Source organism: Podarcis erhardii (genome assembly GCF_964252035.2).
Source record: "Podarcis erhardii genome assembly, chromosome: 7".
Classification (NCBI taxonomy): Eukaryota; Metazoa; Chordata; class Lepidosauria; order Squamata; family Lacertidae; genus Podarcis; species Podarcis erhardii.
This window is the reverse complement of record NC_138511.1, coordinates 13,859,666-13,886,117: the sequence shown is the minus strand read 5'-3', so window position 1 is coordinate 13,886,117 and position 26,452 is coordinate 13,859,666. Positions and strand designations below refer to the sequence as shown.

Here is a 26,452-nt window from a genome sequence, read left to right as displayed (position 1 = left end):
ATATTTTTTTAAAAAAGAATGGAGACTTACAGTAGGAGCCTGGGCCGCCCTGGATGGTGATGATGAGGGAGGCTTCGTGGATGGCTGTTCCGTTGGTGACGCGGCAAACGTATTCCCCGGAGTCTGCAGCTGAAGCCTGTGGGATACGCAGGATGGAGCCAGAGACCTTGGAGGAGAGAAAGAGAGAGGAGCAAGTTTGGATGAGAGGGTATGTGTGTTTTTTTTGGGGGGGGGGATCTTGCACATTTGTCAGGCTTTGGGGAATCAGATCCCTCCCCCGGAGGCAGCAAAGAAGCAGATAAAAAAAGAAGGAAAGGTAAAGGAAAACGGACCCCTGACCATTAGGTCCAGTCGTGGCCGACTCTGGGGTTGTGGTGCTCATCTCGCTTTACTGGCCAAGGGAGCCGGCGTACAGCTTCCGGGTCATGTGGCCAGCATGACTAAGCCGCTTCTGGCGAACCAGAGCAGCGCACGGAAACGCCGTTTACCTTCCCGCTGGAAGGTACTTGCACTTTTGACGTGCTTTCGAACTGCTAGGTTGGCAGGAGCAGGGACCGAGCAACAGGAGCTCACCCCGTCACGGGGATTCGAACCACTGACCTTCTGATCAGCAAGTCCTAGGCTCTGTGGTTTAACCCACAGCGCCACCTGCATCCCGTAAAAAAAGAAAGAAAAGAAGAGTTCTTACCAATTAGTTTATTCCAGGGGTCTGCAACCCGTGGCTCCGGAGCCGCATGTGGCTCTTTTACACCTTTGCCGCGGCTCCGGGGCGGATACTAGCGAGGGGAGGAGGCGCATTGTGCGCCCCAACACTCCCCACTGTGGCGGGCGCTGTACTGGCTGTGACGTCCCGACGTCACCTTCCCGGTTTTGCGGCTTCCAGTTTTTTTTTTCTTCGGAAACGGGTCCAAGTGGCTCTTTTTGTCTTAAAGGTTGCAGACCCCTGGTTTATTCAATAATCACAGTGAGAGACAAAGGAATGCGGTGTCTCTCTAGAAATGGCATTGCTCCAAGTCAAATCTCACACCTCTACGTCTCTCCTATTCTACATCACCCCTGTGTGGGCTAATCGGGGATTTCTGCCTCTGAGTTTTCTGTTCTCCTACTCTCAATGCCCACCTGGTCCTGGGAGGGGGGGTCAGGAATGCTTTCCAAGGACACTGAGTCTGTCAGCTGTCCCTCCCTTGATGCTGCTGCTTCTTTCTGCTGTTCCTCTTCCAATAATTCCCAGCTTCTGTCCTCTGCAGCCTCTGAACTATGCCCTTCTGCAAACCACTGATCTAAATCTATACTGTCCTCCTGTTCTTGGGAAGGTTCAGGAGAAGGGCGGCGGCGGCTCCCACCATTCCTCCTCGGTCCAGCCCCTGACAACATTGAAGTACCATGTCTTGGTTCCAATGCCTCTTGAACCCATACCTGGTGACCAGCAGGGAGGGCACCTCCTCGTCTGTACCACGTGACTCTGGCTTGCGAAGCAGGTCCTGCCACGATGCACTTCAGGTCCAGCGTGTGGCCCTCAGTGGGGGAGGTGGAAGAAGACTCAATTCGTACTGGGGGAGTCACACCGGCGGCTGCGTTGCCAAGTAAAAGAGGGAAGGGTGAAAGTAATTGTGCAATTTCAGAGTCAAGCGGCTGAAATTGATTACCCTAAGATAGTTGTGTCTGTTAACTTCAGCGGGTCTACTCTGAGGAGGCTCAATGCGTAAGATGAGCCTGCCTGCTGGATTAGGCCATAGACCCACTGAACTAAAAGGTAAAAGGCCCTTGGATGGTTAAGTCCAGTCAAAGGCAACTACGGGGTTGCGGCGCTCATCTGACTTTCAGGCCAAGGGTGTCGGCGTTTGGCCACAGACAGCTTTCCGGGTCATGTGGCCAGCATGACTAAACCGCTTCTGGCACAACAGTGATCAAGTGCCAGAGCGCATGGAAATGCCGTTTACCTTCCTGCCGCAGCAGTACCTATTTATCTACTTGCACTGGTGTGCTTTCGATGGTTGGCAGGAGATGGGACAGAGCAATGGGAGCTCACCCCATTGCGGGGATTCGAACCACCAACCTTCTGATCGGCAAGCCCAAGAGGCTCAGTGGTTTAGACCACAACACCATCCACATCCCCCCTTTACCTTTTAGTGATCAAACTAGCTCAATAATGTCTACACTGACCGGCAGTGGCCCTCCATCAGGGAGCCTTTTCCTAACCCCACCCGGAGATGTTACCAATGGGGAACCTGGGACCTTCTGCATGCCAAGCAGGTGCTCTGCTACGGAGCCTTTGTCAGACTTACGGAAGGAGCCTGCGCCACCCTGCTGGATGGTGACAAAGACCGAGGCCTCCTGGGTGGCAGAATCGCGGCTGACGCGGCAGACGTACTCGCCAGAATCCGCCGGAGAGACTTTCACCAGCCGCAAGCGGGATCCGAAGGCCTGGAAGTTGTTTCCAATTTAAAGGCGTATTCGTTAACCATGTGAGTTTTTAGTCTGGCTAAACCAATCCCTCAACGCAGGGCCTCCCAGGTGTTTTGGACTACAACTCCCATCAGTCCCCAACACCTGGGTCCATCTAGCTCTGTATTGAGTACACTGACCACCAGCAGCTTCCTGGGGAGTCTCTCCCAGTTCTACCAAAAATTTTTGATTTGAGTTTCTACTGAAAGGAGGCTGCATTTCAATGTGGTATTTTAATCTTGTTTTTTAAGTTGTATTTCAATCAATTGTTTTATATCTGGTGTTAGCCGCCCTGAGCCCGGTCTTGGCTGGGGAGGGCAGGGTATAAATTATTATTATTATTATTATTACCAGGAGATGCCGCCAGGTTCTGAACTAGGATCCTCTGCATGCAAAGCACATGCCCTAACTGCAATGGTGTATGCCCTTTTTTTTTAAAAAAAAGCATGCATCTAGTTCTCATGGTTTATTTGATTCTAAGAAATAAACCTGGAAGCGGGTCACGAAAAGATAAAACAATAAGGTCGAGAACATTTACGGCAACAGTTTAAAACAGACAAAATATTAAAATACTGCAACAGGTGAAAATTCAGACAGGCTTATCGAAACTAGAACGTATTGGATCAGATTATTACATGTGTGATCTTTGCGGTCTATTTTGTTGTTTCTTCAGCTTGTAAACTGCCTTGTACATAGTAATATACAAAGGCAGTCTACAGGTTAAAAGTGAAATGAAATTTTTTTGCATTAAATTGATGGATTATGCCAAAATGGCAAAAATGACCAGAAGAACTAGAAATCAGGAAGACCAAAATTTTAATAAGGAATGGGGAAAATGTATAATTTATTTTTAAAATCATTGTAAACAGTTAAAACCGTTAGTAGGATTGGAATGACACATGTAGTTTCATGGTGAATTTTGGATTCAATGGAGATGTAAAAGGTTTGGATTATTATAAAAGTTGCAGGAGGAAATGCCTAACAATAGGACCGACAAAGGGGAGGAGGGAAGTCCAGGAGATTCCTTGGAATCTTGCTTTTATGATGTATGTTGGATATGTGATTGTAAAACTTTAATCTGAAAAACCAAATAAATAAATTTATATAAAAATAATAATAGTGAAATGAAAAAAATGAAGCAAATGAGAATGTTTTTGGCAGGCGCCAAAAATAATAATAAATGCAGCAGAGGGATGTGCATGATCTCAATAGGCAGGGAGTTCCAAAGTGTCGCAAAAGTAGGGCTGTCTTAAATAGCAAAATCAAAAGCTGCCTTACGCCAAGTCGGGCCCATTGTTGCATCTAGCTCAGTACTGACTACACTGGGTGGAATCAACTCTCCAGGGGAGATTCCCATGATAAAGAGTCTAAATTTCAGAAAGAAATATTGAATAATGAATTCAAAAGTTTAGCAAGAATGTACAGTGGTGCCTCGCAAGACGAAAAGAATCCGTTCCGCAAGTCTCTTCGTCTAGCGGTTTTTTCGTCTTGCGAAACAAGCCCATTGACGGATTAGCGGATTAGCGCTATTAGCGGCTTTTAGCGGCTTAGCGGCTTAGCAGATAAGCAGATAAGCGGCTTAGCGGCTTAGAAAAAAGGGGGGGGGGAACCCGCAGGAACTCGCAAGACATTTTCGTCTTGCGAAGCAAGCCCATAGGAAATTCGTTTTGCGAAGCGCCTCCAAAACGGAAAACCCTTTCGTCTAGCGGGTTTTTCGTCTTGAGAGGCATTCGTCTTGCGGGGCACCACTGTATAAATTATTGTTGGAATGGTATACAAAGGATGAAGAGGTGAAATCGGTTATGATTGACTGGGCCAAAAATTTTGGATATAATATATAAATAGATGATTGGTTAAAATTGTGGAAAGATGGAATAAGATTTACGGCGAGCACTGCTATAAAAGAAAATGTAATGAAGATGATGTATCGATGGTATATGACACCTGTAAAACTGGCAAAGATGTATAAGATAAGTAATAAATGTTGGAAATGTAGAGAAAAAGAAGGAACATTTTACCATATGTGGTGGGACTGTAAAAAAGTTAAAAACTTTTGGAAAATGATTTATAATGAATTGAAGAAAGTATTGAAATATACATTTGTAAAGAAACCAGAAGCGTTTTTACTAGGAATAATAGGTAATGAGATAGATAAGAAATATAGGAAGATATTTTTATATGCAGTGTCAGCAGCAAGAACTTTGATGGCCCAGAAGTGGAAACAAGAAGAGTTACCTACGATTGAAGAATGGAGAATGAAAATGATGGATTATGCGGAACTCGATAGACTAACAGGAAGGATCCGGAACCGACGTGATCAAAGATTTACAGAAGATTGGATGAAATTTATTGAATATATGCAAAAATTAAGTGATAATCAGGTAACGTTTGTAAGTTTTAAGGAAGCTCTGTGAAGAGAAAAGGTAGGAATATTGTCAGATTGTAAAAAATTAATTAATAATATGGTGGTGTAATTTAAAATTAAGAAATGTGGAGAAAGTAAGTACTAGGAAGGTTTTTCAGGCGGGAGGAGGGAAGTCAATAAGGAGGAATTTGGATGTAATAAAGATGTTTTGGATGTATAATTTGTTATGGAAAACGAATAAAAAATATATGGGGGGGGGGGGAAACAACTCTCCAGGGGAGATTCCCAGCCCTGCTTGGAGATCTTGAACTGGGAATGCTCAAGACTTGGCAATCGGGGCAAATGCCAGGGAGAAACTGGGCAGGCCCATACCTGGTGGCTGGCCGGGAGGGCTCCTCCACGCCTGTACCACGTGACTGTGGCCTGATCCTGGTGGGCAATGATGCAGTCCAGCTCTAAGGTTTGTCCCTCGGCAACGTGGGGGGACGAAGCCTCAATCCTCATGGAGGGGGTGATGTCTAAAGCTGGCAGAGCCAGGTGGAGAGAGAGAGAGGTGAAGGAAGGCCAAGCCAGCCGGCCAGCGTCAAAAAACAGGAGGTTTGCCCCCATCACCCCCCAGTCCACCCTGTTTATGTTTCCCCTCCCTTCCTGCAGGGGGCGATGCTTACTGGAGGTGGATCTTGTGCCAGAGACAATGACAGAGGCTTCTCTGACGATGGAGTCCAGGTTGACGTGGCAGATGTATTCGCCAGAGTCAGCTGTGGAGGCTTGTGGGATGCGCAGGTGAGAGCCAGAGATCTGGGAATGGTGGGAGAAGCAAAATCACCACCATCATCTCTCTCAATAGTATTTATTCATTCATTCACTCACATGATAATTTAATAATAATAATAATAATAATAATAATAATAATAATAATAATTTATACCCCAACCATCTGGCTGGGTTTTCTGTAGCCACTCTGGGAAGCTCCCAACAGAATATTAAAAACACAACAAAACATTAAACATTAAAAACATCCCTAAGCAGGGCTGCCTTCAGATCTCTTCTAAAAGTCAGGTAGTTGTTTATTTCCTTGACATCTGACGGGAGGGCATTCCACAGGGCAGGTGCCACTACTGAGAAGGCCCTCTGCCTGGTTCCCTTTAACCAAACTTCTCGCAATGAGGGAACCGCCAGAAGGCCCTCAGTGCTGGACCTCAGTGTCCAGGCAGAACGATGGGGGTGGAGACGCTCCTTCAGGTATACTGGGCCGAGGCCATTTAGGGTTTTCAAGGTCAGCACCAACACTTTGAATTGTGCTCGGAAACGTACTGGGAGCCAATGTAGGTCTTTCAAGACCAGTGTTATATGGTCTCAGCGGCCACTCCCAGTCACCAGTCTAGCTGCTGCATTCTGGATTAATTGCAGTTTCTGGGTCCCCTTCAAAGGTAGCCCCACATACAGTGCATTGCAGTAGCCCCAGCGGGAGATAACCGGAGCATGCACCACTCTGGCGAGACAGTCTGCGGGCAGGTAGGGTCTCAACCTGCGTACCAGAAGGACTCTTACGCCCTCTTCATTTCTACAGTCATTTCCCCAGCTTCTTCCAAAACTGCCTTAAGATTCAGGCCCTGGGCTTGAGGCTCCATCCACACCCGCACTCTAACCACTGCACCACACTGCCTTCAGAGAAGGCTTGAGAAATGAGCAGGCCATTTCTTCATCCAGAAGAAAGCTACCAGGAGTCTAAATGCTCTCTGGGAAGTGGCTGCCCGAGTCTGCTGGGGCAAGGGGTTTCTGGGCTTACGTGCCCAGAGGCAGAGGCCCTCTCTGAAGAAGAAGAAGAGGAGTTTGGATTTGATATCCCGCCTTTCACTCCCTTTAAGGAGTCTCAAAGCGGCTAACAATCTCCTTTCCCTTCCTCCCCCACAACAAACACTCTGTGAGGTGAGTGGGGCTGAGAGACTTCAAAGAAGTGTGACTGGCCCAAGGTCACCCAGCAGCTGCATGTGGAGGAGCGGAGACGCAAACCCGGTTCCCCAGATTACGAGACTACCGCTCTTAACCACTACACCACACTGGCTCTCAGTGGCTCTCCAGACAGAAGTTTGTTTGCTAGTCGCATGCACAGAATTTATATATCACCGTTTTCTCCAAAGGAGCTCAGGGTGGTGCACATGGATCTCCCCTTTCTCATTTAATCGCCACAACAACCCTGTGAGGTGGGTTAGGCTGAGAGTGAGTGACTGTGGCCCAAAGTCACACCCAGGCAGCTTCATGGCTGAGTGGGGATTCAAACCCTGATCTCTCCCAGGTCCTAGTCTGACACACTAAACACTACGCAACACAGGCTCAAGACTGCTTCATGCTCGGATGGCTTCTAAGTGGTTTGCAGAACATAAAAACCAATCGTGCAACATTGTTAAAATGCAAAACCATCTTTTAAAAATACACCGCAGTTAAAATGTGCAACCAGTCGCCTTAATCCTTGAAAAATTAATGGCGTGGTTACAATGTGCAATAAAGCCTCTTCCGCCTTAAGGAGGAGGTGGGGTTGCAGACTTCGTTGCCCCTCCATGTGAATGGGGGGATTTCGGGCCGCATCACCCCCTAGCTGGCCAATCGGCTGGTTCGGGGGTGTGGCATGCCCTATATAAGCAGGATGCGGCCCTCCCTCTTTGCCGCCCGCCAGCTGTTCCTGTTTTTCCCACCCTCCCGCACTATAAGGTTTTCATCCTTTGACCTTGCTATGGATGTTGAGGGGCCTGGTAGGATTTTTTCCCACTTGGCAAATAAGACACCAGCCACTTGGTTTTCGCCTACCTCGTAGCAAATCGTAACAACTTTCTGGGTATTGGCAATTAGGCATTGGTATAGTTCTGTAGATGGAAGAGGGGAGATAGCGCCATCACCTGCCCCGCATATCAAAGGGTAGTCCATTAAAGGATTCAGGGGGGCATGGCCCTGTCTGAAGCCTAGAGAGGTTAAGGCCTAAGGCACACCCCCTATCGCTGACCCCACGGGAGTTCCTAGTTGATGTGCATCAGCAGGACTCCCCCTACTGGTAGTTAACCCTTCCCGGACTTCAAGTAGATGGGCTGGAGTCGGATATAGTCAGTTAGGACCAATGCCTAAGCCAATACCGCTCATCACCTGTAACCAATAAAGTTGTGGCCTTTTTTAGCCCATTAACCTTAATAACTGTGTGATTATTTCCACCTGGGGGGGTCGGGAACTCGCCACGCAAAGCAATCCCATTAAAATAGCAGACTTGGGTCAATAGGGAATGGCTATCTAAACAGATGTGCCTTCAAAACCGGCAGAAGGCCAATAGAGATGGAGGCCTTTCCTATATCAGCAGAAAGTGCCTGTCCAAGAAGCATCAGAAATTGCTTCCTACCATCCTTACCTGGCGACTGAACCTGGGTTCTTCTGCACGCCAAGGTTTACTGCTGGCCAGCCAGCAAGGCCAGGAAAGAGAGGGGCAAGGAAGAATCGCCAACTCAAGCCCCCAGAACGCACTGCCTACGTACCTGGTGATTGGCCGGCAGGGTCCCGCCACGCTTGTACCATGTGATTGTGGCACCTGCCTGGCCTGCCACGACACAGTTCAAGTCCAAGGTCTGTCCTTCGACAATGGAGGGTGATGGAGACTCGATCCTCAGTGGAGGGGTGATTCCTGAAGCTGGGAGTTCAGCGGGGGGAGGAGGAGGAGGAGGAGGAGGAGGAGGAAGAAGAAGAAGAAGAAGAGGAGGAGGAGTTTGGATTTGATATCCCGCTTTATCACTACCTGAAGGAGTCTCAAAGTGGCTAACATTCTCCTTTCTCTTCCTCACCCACAACAAACACTCTGTGAGGTGAGTGAGGCTGAGAGACTTCAAAGAAGTGTGACTAGTGTGACTTCAAAGAAGTGTGACAAGGTCACCCAGCAGCTGCATGTGGAGGAGCGGAGACGCGAACCTGGTTCCCCAGATTACGAGTCCACCACTCTTAACCACTACACCATGCTGTATTAGTCAGATTAAGCTGCCTTGTACAGAGACAGCTAACTGGCCCATCTGGCCAGGAATTGTCTGCACTGACTGGTGGAGCCTTTCCACAGTCTGAGGGAGTTTTCTCAAACCCTACCTGGAGATGCTGCCAGCGACTGAATTGGGACCTTTTCCATGCAAAGCTCCAGGGAGCTAAGGCCGTTCCCATAAAAACCCCAGCAAGATTCTAGTCCTCAGGATTGTGAATGAAGGCTTGCTTTTAAAAGGATCGCGGGAAGACCATTGTTCCCTTTAGCTCAGTGCTGCATGCACTGGCTGGCAGCAATGCTTCTCCGGGGATTCAGGCAGGGAGGGAGTCTCTTCGCAGCCCCATTGGCCAGAGAACTTAACCTGGAGCCTTCTGCATGCCAAGCAGTTGCTCTGCCACGGAGATGCAATCCTCTCCAAAACGCTAAAGACCAGGACTGGCATCAATGGATGGCATGGTCTGGTACATGGACCCCCACACTAGCAGGTGGCCCATTGCCCCCTAACCTCCCTGGACCTGATGCAGCAAGGTGGCCCCTTCGGTTGAAGGATGGAGGGTACCTTTTCCGAGGGTGCTCCAGAGACCGGCAGCCAAGGATGATAACCAGAACAGGAGAAATTAAACGCTTAGCCCAGGCATCTCCAAACTCGGCCCTCCAACTGTTTTGGGACTACAATTCCCATTATCCCTAGCTAACAAGACCAGTGGTCAGGGATGATGAGAATTGTAGTCCCAAAACAGCTGGAGGGCCGAGTTTGGGGATGCCTGGCTTAGCCTATAAACCTAAGAAGTGTCTGGCTACTGGGTCAGGCCAAGGGCACACAGAAAATCTCCCAATGTTCGCATGGGCGGAATGAGGAACAAATTTGGGTGACGGACAGTTGCTAGGGCTCTTTCTGCATGGACTCCCAACCAATCCCCAGCCCCCCTCTCCGCCATGCTCGAAGCTCATGGGGTGCCACGGCTGCCACTCAGGTAGGTCACCGAGCTATTGCCCCTTTGTTCCAGCCTATCAGTGGGCAGTTCTGAGGATGCTTGCCTTGCCCTGGGAGCCGGCAACCCCTGCTACACCACTGCTCAGCACATGCCCCAAGGGAAGCCCACAAACATGACCCGAGCGAAAGAAAAACTCTCCCTCCAGTTGCGGTTTCCAGCAGCTGGTATTCACTGCCTCCGACTGGCAAGGCGGTGCATGGCCAGAGCATTGTTTGACTCACTCTGGGAGGTGCCATAGACGGTGACCACAATGGAGGCTTCTTGCACCGCCCCACTGCTGGCGTCGCTCACCCGGCACACGTATTCTCCGGAGTCTGCTGCCGTGGCCGCAAGGATCCTCAAATGGTAGCCAGATATCTGCAGGGTGGAGGGGGCAAAGGGACAGTTTGAGTCACCCTAGAGCTGGGTTTGTGGGCATCGTTGGCCAGGCACACAGACCAACTCCATACCTTGTGATTTGCCGGGAGTGACCCGCCTCGCTTGTACCACGTGACCCTGGCCCGCGACTGGCCTGTGACGAGGCAGCTCAGCTCCAAGTCTTGCCCCTCGGTGACGGACGGTGATGAAGATTCGATCCTGACTGGTGGGGTGTCTACGGAGACAAGAAGGGCCCAGATCAGACTCAAGAGGCCCAGCACCCTGCTCCCAACCAGGGACAGCCAGGAGCTTCTGGGAATCCCCGTCCTCTTGCAGGGGGGAGCATTGCGCCCTCCCTTCCTTGCACTCCCTCCGGAGAGGCCGGAAAAATGGGACAAGAGTACCTCGGGAGACCCATAGCATGGGCGGGGAGAGGAAGGGCCCCACCCCACTGCATTAATTAATTTCTTTCTTTCTTGCCCGCTCTTCACCCTAAGATACAGGGTGAGATGCAACGCTAAAACAACATTAAAAACAGTTTGTAACAAGTTGGGAGGCAATGGGGTAAAGCGGGCTGCAATAATAATAATAATAATAATAATAATAATAATAATAATAATAATTTTTATTTATACCCCGCCCTCCCCAGCCAAGGCCGGGCTCAGGGCGGCTAACAAGCAATAATAAAAACAAGTTGAATGAATACAACTTAAAAACAAGATTAAAATACCACATTAAAATATTGAAACATTAAAATATTAAAATGCAGCCTCATCACAGGAGGAGAAAGGAAAAAGAAAAAAGAAAGAGGGGGAGGGAATCAAATTGGCTCCAAGCCAAAGGCCAGATGGAACAACTCTGTCTTACAGGCCCTGTGGAAAGAAATCAGATCCTGCAGGGCCCTGGTCTCATGAGGCAGAGCGTTCCATCAGGCCGGAGCCAGTGCTGAAAAGGCCCTGGCTCTGGTTGAGGCTAATCTGACTTCCTTAGGGCCCGGGACCTCTAGGGTGTTGCTATATATAGACCTTAAGGTCCTCCGTGCGGCATACCAGGAGAGGCGGTCCCATAGGTACGATGGTCCTAAGCTGTGAAGGGCTTTAAAGGTCAAAAGCAGCACCTTCAATCTGACCCTGTACTCCACCGGGAGCCAGTGCAGCTGGAAAAGCACTGGGTGAATATGCTCCCATGGCAGAGACCCTGTGAGGAGCCTCGCTGCAGCATTCTGCACCCACTGGAGTTTCTGGGACAGCTTCAAGGGCAGCCCCGCGTAGAGCGAATTACAGTAGTCAAGCCTGGAGGTGACCGTTGCATGGATCACTGTGGCCAGGTCAGAGTGGGAAAGGTAAGGGACCAACTGCTATGGGGCAGCTTCCCCCCCCCCCCAAAAAAAAACAAACTACATTCCTCTACAGTCATCAAATACTCTGAGTCAAAGGTGGGGAATGTTTTTGGCCCTAGGGGGCGGGTCATAGAATCACAGAATTGTAGAGTTGGCAGAGACCCAAAGAGTCCAACTCCAAGCATTATGTCCTCCCTGCCACCTGTCTATCGTTAGGTGCCTATAATCAACGATATATGTATGTGTGTGCGTGTGCACAAGAGCCGTCTCCCCTCTTATGGCCTGAAAGATCCTGGAGGCATTACCATGTGCAGAACCATGTGCGTGTCCTTGCTGTTGTACAGTCACCATGATGGAGGCCTCCTTAGGGCCTGCCCCATTGCTGACGCGGCAGACGTACTCGCCCGAGTCCGCCGCGGATACTTGCAGGATGCGCAGGACGGACCCGTAGACCTGAGGATACAGGAAGCCATTCATATTATCTTTCGTATATAATTTCTATTGAATTTTCTGTTTGACAATTTAAAATACTCATTTTTACATCCTTAAAATATCAATGATTTCCCTTCTTCTCTTTCCACAGTTCATTTTACACGTCATAAATCCTTGCATATTTTACAAAAACTAGGCCATTCAGTATTCCATTATTGCATCCATCAAAGCTTAATTACACTGTTGAATTTATCTTAATGCTGCCAGCCTTTTCAGCTGTGCACAATTATTTCCCATATATTCAATAAACGTTTTCCAATCTTCTCTAAACGTGGGTTCTTGTTCTCTTATTCAATATGTTGGGACCTCGCTCATTTTCCATTTTTGAGCTAACGAAACATGGGCCACAGTAGTGGCATACATAAATAACCTTTTTTGACACCTGGGAATTTCAGCCTGAATTATCCCAAACAAAAAGGACTCTGTTGTTGTTGTTTTGAAAAGTACTTTAAAACTTTTTCCCCCCAATTCATTAATTGAAAGAGAACCACACAGGTTCTGCACATGCCTGAACTAAACCGTCACTGGCCTTGATTTTCCCTAACCACCTCCTCCTTTTAATGCAGGTCCAAGGAAGTTGTGGCCCTCCAGATATTATTATTTTTTTTTTTTAATAAATATTTATTAAAGTTTTTAAATATAAATGCACAAATAATAAACATTCTTACTTCTATCACAGACATAATTTCATCACTTCTTTGGACTCCCTCGCGTCTCCCGCTCCCATTTACATCGTTAAAAGTTTTTTCCAAACAAATTATCAACTTGTTTACAATCTCATGTCCACTCATTCAAATATAATCTAGCACTTCTTCCAAAAAATTTTATATTTTCTTTAGTCTCACTTATCATCAAATTTCAAATCTAATTTAGTGGTGGCCAATTTTTTATAATCTAGCATCCTTCTTAACATTCAACCAAATTACAATGTTTTTGTAGATACTTCTTGAATTTCTCCCAGTCTTCCTCCATCTTCTCTTCTCCCAGGTCACGGATTCTGCCAGTCATCTCGGCCAGTTGCATATAGTCCATCAGTTGCATCTGCCACTCTTCCAGTGTGGGTAGATCTTGAGTTTTCCAGTTTTTTGCAATGAGTATCCTTGCTGCCGTTGTTGCATACATAAAGAATGTTCGGTCCTTCTTTAACACCTTCTGGCCGACAATACCCAGAAGGAAGGCCTCTGGTTTCTTAGTGAAGGTATACTTAAATACCTTTTTCAGCTCATTATATATCATTTCCCAGAAGACCTTCACCTTAGGGCATGTCCACCAGAGGTGAAAGAATGTTCCTTCATTTTCTTTACATTTCCAACATTTATTATCAGACGAATGGTATATTTTGGCAAGTTTAACTGGGGTCATGTACCATCTATATATCATTTTCATTACATTTTCCTTCAGAGCATTACATGCAGTGAAGTTCAACCCAGTGGTCCACAACCTTTCCCAGTCCTCGAACATAATGTTATGCCCAATATCCTGTGCCCATTTTATCATAGCCGATTTAACCATTTCGTCTTGTGTGTTCCATTTTAGCAGCAAGTTATACATTCTAGATAGTACCTTGGTTTTGGGTTCTAGCAATTCTGTTTCTAACTTCGATTTCTCCACCTGGAACCCTAACTTTTTGTCATTTTTAAAAACTTCTTTAATCTGAGCATAATGTAACCAGTCTCGCACCTTATCCTTCATTTTCTCCAAACTCTGCAATTTCCAATTGTCTCCATCTTTTTCTAATAATTCCCAATATTTTGGCCATTTGGCCTCCATATTGGGTCTTTTTAGGGCCTTAGCCTCCAGAGGTGAGAGCCACCTTGGAGTTTTGTTTTCCAATAAGTCTTTATATTTCGTCCAGACATTGAACAGTGCTTTCCTGACAATATGGTTCTTAAAGGCCTTATTGATCTTAACTTTGTCATACCATAAGTATGCATGCCAACCAAAAGCATTGTTAAAACCTTCCAAGTCCAGCACGTCAGTGTCTTCGAGAAGTAGCCAATCTTTTAGCCAACAGAAAGCTGCGGCTTCATAGTACAACTTTAAGTCTGGCAGGGCAAAGCCACCTCTTTCTTTCGCATCTGTTAATATCTTAAACTTAATTCTGGGCTTTTTGCCCTGCCAGACAAATTTAGATATATCTTTCTGCCACTTCCGGAAGCACTCCGTTTTGTCCACAATCTGTAATGTTTGAAACAAAAACAACATTTTTGGCAATACATTCATCTTAATAGCAGCAATTCGGCCTAACAAAGAAAGCTTCAATTTTGTCCAACTATCCAAGTCTCTCTTAATTTCAGACCAACATTTTTCATAATTGTCCTTAAATAGACTCAGGTTTTTTGCTGTTATGTTTACCCCTAGGTATTTTACTTTCCTCCAGATATTATTAGACTACAACTCCCATCACCACCCATGACCTCTAGCCATGCTGGCCAGGAATGATGAAATTTCAGCGTCCATAACATCTAGAGCAGCGGTTCTCAACCTGCGGTTCCCCAGATGTTGTTGGACTACAACTCCCATCACCCCTGAGCTCTGGCCTTGCTAGATAGGGGTGATGGGAGTTGTAGTTCAACAACATCTGGGGACCCACAGGTTGAGAAAGGCTGATCTAGAGAGACAGGTTCCCTATCCCTAAAGCAGGCAGTTACTTGCTTTCACTGCTCCTGGCTATCTCCATCACTTGCCTTCACTGCCCCTGCCTATCTTGTTCACAACTCTGCCTTGGGGACGGAGAACCTGCAGGCTTCCAAAAATTGATGGACTTCACCTCCGGTCAGCCCAACCTGTACCTACCTGGTGGTTGGAAGGCAAGGCGCCTCCTCGCCGGTACCATGTGACAGATGCAGCTGGCTGGCCGGCCACGATGCAGTTCAGATCCAAGGTCTGCCCTTCTATGACCGAAGAGGATGACGATTCAATCTTCACCGTTGGTGAAAGGCCTGCAGCTACAAGGATAAGCAAGCTGGGTCAGGCCCAGGCAAGCCCATGCAGTCTGGCATCCTAATTTACAACCGGACGGGAAGACCACAGACAGTGCCGGAGTACAAAACAGCACTCTCCCCACAACAAGCCCCCCTTGTCACCATGTCTCCCTGCCACAACTGGCATTCAGAGGTAGAGTGCCTCTAGATGTGGAGTTTCCACCAACCATATTGGCCAAGAACTGATGGCTGAGTGATTCTTTTTCCTTCTCTGTGGAAACTTGCTCAAAACTCCAGAATATTTTTCCTGGTGAGTTTCTCCCAAGCGTGTGGGTTTATATATAATCTCACTAAGGCAGCAAACGTGTCCCTCCGAAACTCTGCAGCCTACCCCTCAGGGTTTTCCACAAAACGCACCTCACGTTACAATCAGCACATTCAGCAGTGAAGCGGAGGATTAAGAACAGAATGAAATAAAATGAAAGTTTCACAGTGTTGAAGAATCTCTAAGCTGTTTAAAATCTCTCTTTGGTACGTATGTTTAAGGCGTGCTTTTTGTTTTGTTTTGAGCCCCCTAGTGGCGTCACCTCTTAAGCCAGTAGGTGGCTCGTATTTCAGATGAATGTTTTAACTGGCAGATAGATAGCTTCAGTCACAATTTATAGGAGTTTCAGAAATAATTAAGGAAAGGGAGGTTTAGCAGATCTTTGCCCTAGGGCTATTACGTGGTTGTTTTGGCATAATTACAGTTCTTTCACTCTAGGTTACACACCCTGCCTGGGTCCGTTGAAGGTTTCTCAGTCCCTTGGCAAGAAAGCCGTCCTTTCAGAGCGTTGGAAGTGAATCCCCGTTGTCTCTGTTCCTCAGAGATAATTTGATAACCAAGAGTTATAGCCTGGCTATCATTAATCACTACAGTGGTACCTTGGTTCTCAAACGCGTTGGTTCCCAAATGCCGAAAACCCGGAAGTAAGTTGTTATGTATTGGGTTTAACACTTTTTATGTTACAAGCTGCGTTCTAACCAACAGTATAAGCGTTGGTAGACGAACGTTCTAATGGCTTGTAAGCGCATGTACTTTCAACTGTCAACTGTCAACGGTCAGTTCTTGTTGGAGCTTTCATTGTGTAGTTCTGGAATTCAGGTTTCGTTTTCCTATGAATGAGCCATTGTCACTGACAATGTTGAATAAACGTAGTTGAGGAACTTGTACTGCCTTGGGCTTCTGACTTTTTCCGAACATTTGACATTTAACGTTGAAGTATTCTGGTTTTTGAACTTTTTTTGGAAGCCTAACGTCCAATGCAGCTGTCGGCTATTGTTTCCAGTGCGCCTGCACCTTGGTTTTCAAACATTTCAGAAGTCAAGCGGACTTCTGGAACAGATTAAGTTTGGCGCTTTTGTTTTTGCTCTTTATTTTGCATTTGAGGCTTTTTTGGTTAATTTGTTTTTGTAACTGTGCGGAACCCAGTTCAGCTACTGATTGATTGATTTTATAGTACAGTGGAACCTCGTGTTACGGACAGGATCCGTTCCGGAGGCCCGTTTGTAACATGGGACTGATGTAAGCTGAAGCGCCACATCTGCGCACACGTGGGGGTGCGATTTAGTGCTTCTGCGCATGTCCAAAGCGCATTTTAGTGCTTCTGCACATGCGCGAACGGCGAAACCCGGAAGTAACCTGTTCCGGTACTTCCGGGTTGTGGCGGGATGCAAGACGAAAACACACAACCTGAAGCGGACGCAACATGAGGTATGACTGTACAGTACATTGATTATTGCTTTCATTTTATGGATCAATGGTCTCGTTAGATAGAAAAATTCATGTTAAATGGCTGTTTTAGGGGTTGCTTTTTAAAGTCTGGAACGGATTAATCCGTTTTGCATTACTTTCCATGGGAAAGTATGCCTTGGCTTTGGAGTGCTTTGGTTTTGGAACAGACTTCCAGAACGGATAAAGTTTGAGAACCAAGGTACCACTGTACATAGTTATCTCTGCCAATGCATTGTCGCCAGGAGCTCCTAACCTGCAATGAATCCTGCCAAGAAAGTCGCCAGAGCTGCAATTGCTGGAGTGGTTTTAACAATCAATCCCTCTTCCCAGGGAACTCTGGGAACTGTAGCTCAGTGAGGAGGTACCTTCTAAGACCTCTCAGCACCCTTACCAAACTACAGCTCCCAGAATTCTTTGGGGGAAGCCATGATGACTGTATAAAGTAGTGTCATAGTGCTTTGGATGTACAGTGTGAATGTGTCCTTTCAAAAAATCCTGCCAGGACCCCGATGGTGGAGTCTCTGTGTGCGGCTAATGGCCACCAAGGCCCAGTCTGAAGAAAACCCTCTACTTACCTCGGATGACCATCACCTCGATTCTTGCCCGACCGACTCCTGATGCGCTGCTCCCCACACAGTGGTACACCCCGCCGTCAGCCACAGTGATAGAGGGGATGACCAAGGTGGCAATGTCTGTCCTCTCTGCACGGGACTGTGGGCAAGGAGGAAGAGGAGAGTCACTGGAGTGTTTCTGGAGCTGCGGCTGAGCTCCAATGCCCCACAGGCCATGCTGGGTGCTAGGCAGGCCTCTGATGTGCAAAAAAGTGCCCCTGCCAGATTGCCTAAAATGAAGCCATGTAAACCACAGCAAGGGACACGGGTGGCGCTGTGGGTTAAACCACAGAGCCTAGGACTTGCCGATCAGAAGGTTGGCGGTTCGAATCCCCGTGACGCGGTGAGCTCCCGTTGCTCCATCCCTGCTCCTGCCAACCTAGCAGTTCGAAAGCACGTCAAAGTGCAAGTAGATAAATAGGTACCACTCTGGCGGGAAGGTAAACGGCATTTCCGTGCGCTGCTCTGGTTCGCCAGAAGCGGCTTAGTCATGCTGGCCACATGACCCGGAAGCTGTACGCCGGCTCCCTCGGCCAGTAAAGCAAGATGAGCGTCGCAACCCCAGAGTCAGCCACGACTGGACCTATTGGTCAGGGGTCCCTTTACCTTTAAGCAAGGATCTGATGGTGAATGAGCAAAGGGCCGTCTCCACAAATGCATTTGAAGGATTCAGTTTGCTTTTCCTAGAAGTGACGCTATCGGCCGATTGTGGTGTTTGCTCAATCGGCCCCAGCATGCTGCCCTCCAGACACTTTACGCTCCAACACCCAGTCGGCCCCATTCAGCTCAGCTGTATGGCACTGGGGCTGATGGGAGCATGGGGTGAGTTGGAGTCGAAAGCTTAGCAAACAGCTGCTTCGGACAGCTCCGTTTTGGAGAGAGAAAACAGCCTGATACAAACCTCTTTATCCAAGTAAGCAAGCAAGCAAACAAATGGATTAATGTTAGACGGGTCGGGGGAAGGGAAACATTTTCCCATTTTCGTCTTGAAGCTGCAACTGGTGGAGAACGCAGGCATCCCACATAAACCCCGTGGCTTGTGGTTTCTGAGGCATGTTCAGGAGGGGTAGATGAGGGAGGGAGGCCTGGGGCAGATGGCATGATGAGAATGGACCTCTTTCCTCCCCACCGGAGAATAAATGTGGAGCAGAATTCAATCCCGTTCACATTTAAAAGGTGAACTTTATTAGCATATTACTAAATGTTGGGTTGTACCCAATACTGGTGCCACTCTGAGCAGACCCAGTGAAGTCAATGGATAGGACTAACTCAGGTTCATCGATTTCAAAGGGTCTGCTCTGAGGAGAACTTAAGTTGGACACAGCCCAGCATGCAATCACCCTTCAAAGTACGCACTCCTCTGAATTTCGCACTGCAGCTGTCTAGCTAAGCAGTATATATAAAAACACACACGCCAGCCTAAATTGAGGCTACGACTGCATGTATGATTGAAAACCATGTATACAAAAATGCACTGCATTAGGGAAATTATTGCTTTGCAATTTAGATCAAACTGCTTTAAAAAAACAAAAGAAGTGTGTACAGTTGTACAGTGGTGCCCTGCAAGACGAACGCCTCGCAAGACGGAAAACCCGCTAGACGAAAGGGTTTTCCGTTTTGGAGGCGCTTCGCAAAACGAATTTCCCTATGGGCTTGCTTCGCAAGACGAAAATGTCTTGCGAGTTCCTGCGGGTTTTTCCCCCTCCCCCCTCTTTTCCTAAGCCGCTAAGTCGCTTATCAGCTGATCCGCTAAAAGCCGCTAAACCGCTAATAGCGCTAATCCGCTAAGCGGTCAATGGGCTTGCTTCGCAAGACGAAAAAACCGCTATACGAAGAGCCTCATGGAACGGATTAATTTCGTCTTGCAAGGCACCACTGTACCCTGGTTTTTGAACAGCTTAGTTCTCGAACGTTTTGGCTCCCAAATGTGTGATGGGGCTTCCACGGCTTCCATTTGGCTGAAGGAGCTTCCTGCAGCCAATCATAAGCCAAGCTTTGGTTTTCGAATGTTTTGGAAGGACTTCCGGAATGGATAATGTTTGACTTCTAAGGTACGACTGTATTGGGAGAAATCTGCACTCAAATACTGATGAATTTTAATGTCGACTTTAACAAATAAATTACAAACTGATGTAGAGAACTGAACTTAAAAACAGGAAAAATGACAAACTGAAACTGACAAATCTGCCCATCCTTGCCGGAGAACCAGAAGGACAGGAAGTGTAAAATGGAGAGGCAGGGATTGCGTCCAGTACTAGCCCTACTCAGAATAGACTCACTGAAGTTAAAGGACATAACCAACTTAGGTCTATTGGTTCCAATGGCTCTACTCTGAGTATGCTTAGTTAGAAGCAACAAAGAGACAGAAATCAGCTAGGAAATGGAGGGGGAAGCGAAAGAGGCCAAGGAGAGGCTTGCGCAGAGGGCTACCTGTTGGAGCTCCTGGATCCGCCGCTGGAGAACCTCCAGGCTGTCACCTTGGAAGTGGAAGAAGCCAAAGACGGAGAGAGCCTATCCGGGGAATGGGGAAGAAAGAAAGAGAGGAAGGGAGCAGGAGAGGGGAGCCCAGAGGAGACAGAAGGAAGAGGAAGAGAGTGAAGGGAGGAAGGAAGGATCTCATGGCCCTGGCCTAAGTCCCTGCCAGGAACAAGCTCCCACAAATTCCAGGAGACAAAAGTTGAACAGTGACAAAGTCAGCGAAGAATGGAATTCTGGGCAGGCTGTACAGCTCAAGTATTTGTGAACACAGTTATAAGAATTCTACGGTCTCAAATATGAACTGAATGTTATGAATGTACAAGGCAAACACATACATAAGTATATAAACCATGTGTCTGAAATAGAGCAATCCTGAAGCCATTTTAACTCTCCCAGTGACTTCAAATATTCCTCTGCAGTAAAGGAGGAAAATGGGAAAAGCCTTTCCACTGTCTTTTGCTTACAAATCCTGCCTTAAGGGTGTATTTGTGTACTAATAGGGTGAGCCTCCAACTTGGACTCAGGAACTAAACCATCACAAAAGAATGGCCAGGCTACCCAAGTAAAGCAGTCAGTGACCACTGTCGGGTATCCTGGCAAACAGGATTTCTGTTGTAGACTGCCTCTTTCTGTGATGTATGTATGATGTTTTAGGCCGTCGTCTTGAGCTACAAGGTGGACAATTTCAAAACTCTTTATAGGGGCTTGTGCACCATTGTTCAGAGTTCTCCTCCCTCCTGCGTGTGGTGAGTGGGGACCCTGTTGCAACAGTTGAATAAAGATCAGGCTTCTCAATATTCTCTGGTTGGCCTCTGTTATTTTCTCCTACGGATAGGGAACCCACTTAAGGACTCTATATGGGCTCCTGGATACCTCATAAGGGAAAAGGAGAATTTTTTTCTTATAACAGGTACTTAGATGGTACACTTGTTCAATGTAATGTGAGAACACCCCTACTGTAACTTCTCAATAGTGTGCCCTGTCTGCGGTCCTGCGTACACGCTCACCGAAACATGCAACTAGGCGAGCACAATCCCTTGCAAATGTGTAGAGCTGGCTTCTATGCGAAGGAGTAGCGAGGAACAAGAGTAGCCTTAGGCACGTGCAGAGTGCCTTTGCTTCACGGCTGAGTAAGGGCAGACAACCCTAAGATGAAGCATCGTTAGGGCTTTTATTTTGGAGCAGGAGGGGACGGCTTCCAGCTAACATCATCTGCCTCTCCCATCCTGGGCCCCTTTTTCCTCTCCTCCTTGAATCCCCTTTGACACTGACATTTTCAGTGGTGGGGAGGCCTAGAGAAGCCCATCGCCCCCTATTCTTCCAAAACTCACCTGTGGGGGCAAGCGGCCTCCTTCTTTCTCCCAGGTGATGGTGGCAGCAGGGGAGCCTCCGGCTCGGCAGTAAAGCCTCACGGTGCTCCCTTCGTGGACCTCTGTCCGTTCTGGGCTCACCTGCACTTGTGGGATGCTGGCACCTGAGGAAGAGCAGAGCGGCAGGTTGAGCCCACCTCTTCCCCTCCAATTTCCCCCCCCCCCCAGCCCCTCTTGACCTGGCCTAGGGAAGGGAGAGACCCCCCCCCAAGATACTTGACAGAGATGGCTGCCAGGGTGGATTTGATTTAAATCAAATCAATTTAAATCACTAGTCAGTAAGACTTGATTTAAATCAGGCATAGGCAAACTCGGGCCCTCCAGATATTTTGGGACTACAACTCCCATCATCCCTAGCTAACAGGAACAGTGGTCAGGGATAATGGGAGTTGTAGTCCCAAAACATCTGGAGGGCCGAGTTTGCCTATGCCCAATTTAAATCATTATTTTTTAAAAAATAGAAAGACTCATTCTTCTTGGTATCATCTTAATATTGAGAACCAAATGAAGGTTTCATTTTTGGAATAATAAATTATAAGAGTAGTTTTTACAGTTATATCAAAAATTACTGATTTGGTTATACTATTAGACAGTGCTTTTTTCTGGGGGTACGCATACCCCTAAACATTTTGTGAATTTTTGTCCATTTACTGTATTTATTTTTCCCGATCTGAACTATAAAATGGTGATTTTCTTGAGTCAAAATGAGAATACCCCCTAAACATTTTTTTAGGGGGGGAAAGCACTGCTATTAGAAATACATAGACCGATAACGATGAAATTATTGTGAGGTTTAATAACCGTTTATATTTGGACAACTTTTCTGCTGTACTTTATCAGAAGGAGAAAAATAATCATTTCCCTAATAACAATTTAAACAATTTATTTAATGAAAATAATAATATTATAGCAGATGCATCCATGGTTGTTAACTGATGTGGTTAAAGAATTAAAAAAAAAAACTTAGATTGAGTTTTAGCACACATGAAAAACTTAAAACAAATCCTCACTTCCTGAGGAATAGCCTTTGGACTATAATGTAACTTAATTGGAAAACTATCTTTAGATAGGTTTTTCCTCCAAAAGCATTTTATTTTAAAAATTTAATGATTTACATTTTAAAAAACTGATTTTTTAAAAAAACTTTTTAAAAAAATCATTTATTTTTAGCCACCCTGATGGCTACCCTTTCTGTCAATGAAGCCAGAGCGGCAAGAGAAAAAGGGCTTCTTTTCTCTGCCCACCACTAGGTAATATTATTAGCAGTGCTAGCTCCAGACTCCCCACCAACTTGGGTGACTTTAAAAGAAGATTAGACACATGGAGGAAGATAACGTTATCAGTGGCTGAACAAGGTGGGTTCCCTTTGGCCTGACCTGGGAACAGGAGGACTATCTCCACCTGCAGGGGCACATTCGGCACCCCCAGAGACGGGTCAAATGGATGGCGTGCCACCCACTTCTTGCCCGGGCACAACGTACTGTGTACTTGTAAGAAGGCACGGGCCATATGTTGTCCGGCGCTATTCCGCACACGGCACAAATACTGGGCTTCGTCGGAAGGCTCCACCGCCGGGAAGCGCAGGATCCCACCCTGGATGACGGCTTTGGAGGAGATGACGCCCCCTTGTCCACCTGATAGAGAGAAGAAGAAGAAGAAGAAGTGTTTGGACTTGATATCCCGCCTTTCACTCCCCTTAAGGCAGTCATGGCCAAACTCGGCCCTCCAGATGTTTTGGGACTACAACTCCCATCATCCCTAGCTAACAGGACCAGTTGTCAGGGATGATGAGAATTGCAGCCCAAAAACTTCTGGAGGGCTGAGTTTGGCCATGCCTACAAACAGCTAAAAAGGGACGCGGGTGGCACTGTGAGTTAAACCACAGAGCCTAGGGCTTGCCGATCAGAAGGTCGGCAGTTCGAATCCCCGCGAGGGGGTGAGCTCCCGTTATTCGGTCCCTGCTGCTGCCAACCTAGCAGTTCGAAAGCATGTCAAAGTGCAAGTAGATAAATAGGTACTGCTCTGGCAGGAAGGTAAACGGCATTTCTGTGTGCTGCTCTGGTTCGCCAGAAGAGGCTTAGTCATGCTGGCCACATGACCTGGAATCTGTCTGCAGACAAACGCCGGCTCCCTCAGCCAGTAAAGCGAGATGAGGGCGCAACCCCAGAGTCGGTCATGACTGGACCTACTCAGGGGTCCCTTTACCTTTACAAGCAGCTAACAATCTCCTTTTCCCTTCCTCCCCCACAACAAACACTCTGAAAGGTGAGTGAGGCTGAGAGACTTCAGAGAAGTGTGACTAGCCCAAGGTCACCCAGCAGCTGCATGTGGAATCGAACCCGGTTCACCAGATTACGAGTCCATTGCTCGTAATCACACTGCACCACACTGGCTCTCAGAGGAGAGAGAGGAGTTATTATTTTTTCCCCAATTTGTTATGGATCACTTCCCAATACTCTTTTACCCTTTTACAAGTCCAAGTCCCCTGGAAAATTCCTGAGGATGCCTGACGGAAGGTGACCTTTCAGAGACGGGGGCCACGGCGTCACCTAGCAGGAAGCTTACCAATCCACTCCACCGTGGGCTCTGGGCTCCCGGTAGCGATGCAGCGGAACTCGGCCGCTTGTCCTGGCTGGACGCTCAGCTGCGAGGGCTCAATGGTGGCCATGGGGTGGACCGCGGGTCCAGCTAAATTGGGGAGAGGAAAGTTTAAGGCGGCTCTGGGAAGCCGGGGTGGGAGTCCATGCCGGTGGCCATTTCAGAATAGGGATGGAGAAAGGCTCGTGTGCTGTGCCCTCAAGACCCCGCAGAATCAGGAAAGAAACCGAGCATGCACAAGCAAATGGATGTCACCCTAGACATGAAGTATGCATGATGCTGATGACCGCAGCGCAGGGTGGTGGGTGGGTGTAGGAAACAGGAGTGTCAACAACCCATCACCCATGCCATCCAAACCCATGCAGAAGAGGAGGAGAAAGAGGTGGATAAGACTCCAGCGCGAGGGTATGAAACCGAAACCTTGCAGCGATGGACGATGGGGCATGCAAGTGGGGCCAAAACCGACTTACAGGGCCTGTGGCCTTCCACCACTTCTACAGGTCCGTAGAACATCTGGGTCTTAGACGGAGCTGCGGGCGAGGGAGAGGGACGTGAAAACCAGGCCCAGGGAGGATGAGGGCCTGGCCAATGGCAAGGACCCTCGGGCACCCAAGTGACTAGAGCTTGTGATCCTTGCCCAGTGGATCAGCCCCCTGCTAAGGAGATGGGTTGTCCCTGGAGATGCACCATATTGTCCTGAATATAAGCCACACCTTTTCCCCCAAATTCTGACTGTGAAAAGTTAAAGTGTGGCTCAAATTCATGACCTTACAAAAACTGGCTATGACGGTCACGCTGTAGAATTACACTTGCCATTTACTGGTGTGAATGCCTGTGGAATTTTAAGGGAGGTGCTCATATTTGGGTATTGTCTTTTTTTCCTCCTTCCCCCCTTGAATTTTAAAGGTGCGGCTTATTTGTGGGTGCGGCTTATATGCGGGCCAATACGGTATGTTGGGGGCAGAACAAGGGACCCTTTGCATGCAAAGCAGCAGCTCTGCCACAGAGCTACTGCCTCACACTGAAACTAAAGAAAGCCTCTGGTCCCCGTGGTACTGAGAAAGTCAGGAATTGGATCTAAGTTAAGGTCCACCTAGCTCGGTATTGTCTACACTGGTTGGCAGCAGCTCTCCAAGTTTTCAGATGGGGATCCTTTCCCCCAGCCCTACCTGGAGACGCAGCCCAGGACTGAACGTGGGACCTTCTGCATGCCAAGCAGCTGCTCTAGACCTGAGCCGTAATCCCTTCCCTTCAGACCCGATACCGCAGGGAGCGGTCTTCTACGGAGCCCCTCCAGCTCAGTATCATCTGCACTGACTGGCAGAGGCTCTCCTGGCTTCTGAGCAGGAGAAAGGGGGTGAATGGACCTCTCTGATCCTGGCGCCTGAAACCCCAACTTCCGCTACCCCCAAGAAGCAACAGGTGAGAGCCATCTTTCATGACATTTTGGCAGAGATGAGAGCGTGCTCAGTTGCCGTGTGCCCAGGGCTACAAAAGCAGCCTGTGGCCGGGTGGGCAAGGGTTGGGTGTGGTGTGAAGCCACGATCCGGCTGTGCCTGCAGCCTCGGAGCACCCTGAGCATGCAGCCCCCTTTCTCCGTCCCTACCTTGCACGTAGAGGGTGGCGACCCCTTCGTCCATGTCGAACATATTGGACCCTGTGCAGACGTAGATCCCGGCGTCCTCTGGTTGGACGTTGCGTATGGTGAGGATCCCGTTGAAGTCCATGGCCCGGCTGGGCAGCTTCCCATTGTTCTGGCGTGTCCATACCAGGGTGTAGGCAGGAGACTGGGGGTGGGCAGCCAGGGGAGGAGAGAGTTGGGACTCCAAAGACAGGCAGCTTTTCAACAGGTAGTGTTACCTCTCTACCAGCCTCCTCCCCCCGCCCCCGGCTTTTGACACCAAATTAAACGATGATAATGAAAATAATAGTGATGATGACGATGATAAAAATAGTAACAATGCACATTTGTTTTTAATGTGCACTTTCATACAAGAATTTGTTTTTCAACATGCAAGATGTATAGGGACATTTCTTTCAATGTGTTGGATGAAATTTGTATGTCGCTCGATTATAAGAAAACCTCTACAAGTGGTTTTTTAAAAATATGGAAGAAAATATTAGAACTCTCCATTGGAAACATGAACAAGTATGTAAGAATATTCAAGATATTTTTTAAAAAGGTAAAGGACCCCTGGATAACTAAGCCCAGTCAAAGGCGATTATGGGGTTGCGGAGCTCATCTCACTTTCAGGCTGAGGGAGCCGGCGTTTATCCACAGACAGTTTTCTGGGTCATGTGGCCAGCATGACTAAACCACTTCTGGCGCAACAGGACACCGCGACAGAAACCAGAGCGCATGAAAACACCGTTTACCTTCCCGCTGCAGAGCTTCCTATTTATCTACTTGCACCGGCGTGCTTTTGAACTGCTAGGCTGGCAGGAGCTGGGGCAGAGCAACAGGAGCTCACCCCGTCGTGGGGATTTGAACTGCCGACCTTCCTGGTCGGCAAGCCCAAGAGGCTCAGTGGTTTAGACCACGGTGCCAAATCAATGGTAGCTACTAAGAACTAAAACACACATAAAGTTTGACATGTCTGGAGAGGTTTGCCTGAACAACAATGCTTTTAGCAGGTACCAAAAAGGGCACAGCAAAGGCATCTTCCTGGTGTCAATAGGCAGGGAATTGCAAAGTGCTGTC

At 47.8% G+C, this 26,452-nt stretch overlaps 1 protein-coding gene across 15 annotated transcripts in view; it reads right to left on the bottom strand.

The window, feature by feature from the left end:
* Positions 1-26,452, bottom strand: part of HSPG2 (heparan sulfate proteoglycan 2) — a 216,933-nt gene that overhangs the window by 43,148 nt on the left and 147,333 nt on the right. For 10 of the 15 annotated variants that reach the window (XM_081870613.1, XM_081870623.1, XM_081870621.1 and 7 more), the window contains 17 exons: positions 25,358-25,538; positions 24,222-24,281; positions 23,719-23,841; positions 22,635-22,787; positions 21,115-21,257; positions 19,736-19,816; positions 17,270-17,405; positions 14,793-14,944; positions 11,810-11,957; positions 10,258-10,400; positions 10,030-10,165; positions 8,326-8,477; positions 5,479-5,608; positions 5,183-5,334; positions 2,286-2,424; positions 1,417-1,571; positions 31-166 (listed from right to left, as the gene is read on the bottom strand). In XM_081870613.1, the coding sequence (XP_081726739.1) occupies positions 31-166; positions 1,417-1,571; positions 2,286-2,424; positions 5,183-5,334; positions 5,479-5,608; positions 8,326-8,477; positions 10,030-10,165; positions 10,258-10,400; positions 11,810-11,957; positions 14,793-14,944; positions 17,270-17,405; positions 19,736-19,816; positions 21,115-21,257; positions 22,635-22,787; positions 23,719-23,841; positions 24,222-24,281; positions 25,358-25,538 (2,320 nt within the window). The remainder of the gene's footprint in view (positions 1-30; positions 167-1,416; positions 1,572-2,285; positions 2,425-5,182; positions 5,335-5,478; positions 5,609-8,325; positions 8,478-10,029; positions 10,166-10,257; positions 10,401-11,809; positions 11,958-14,792; positions 14,945-17,269; positions 17,406-19,735; positions 19,817-21,114; positions 21,258-22,634; positions 22,788-23,718; positions 23,842-24,221; positions 24,282-25,357; positions 25,539-26,452) is intronic. The other 5 variants (XM_081870625.1, XM_081870618.1, XM_081870616.1 and 2 more) reach the window with 3 other exon arrangements.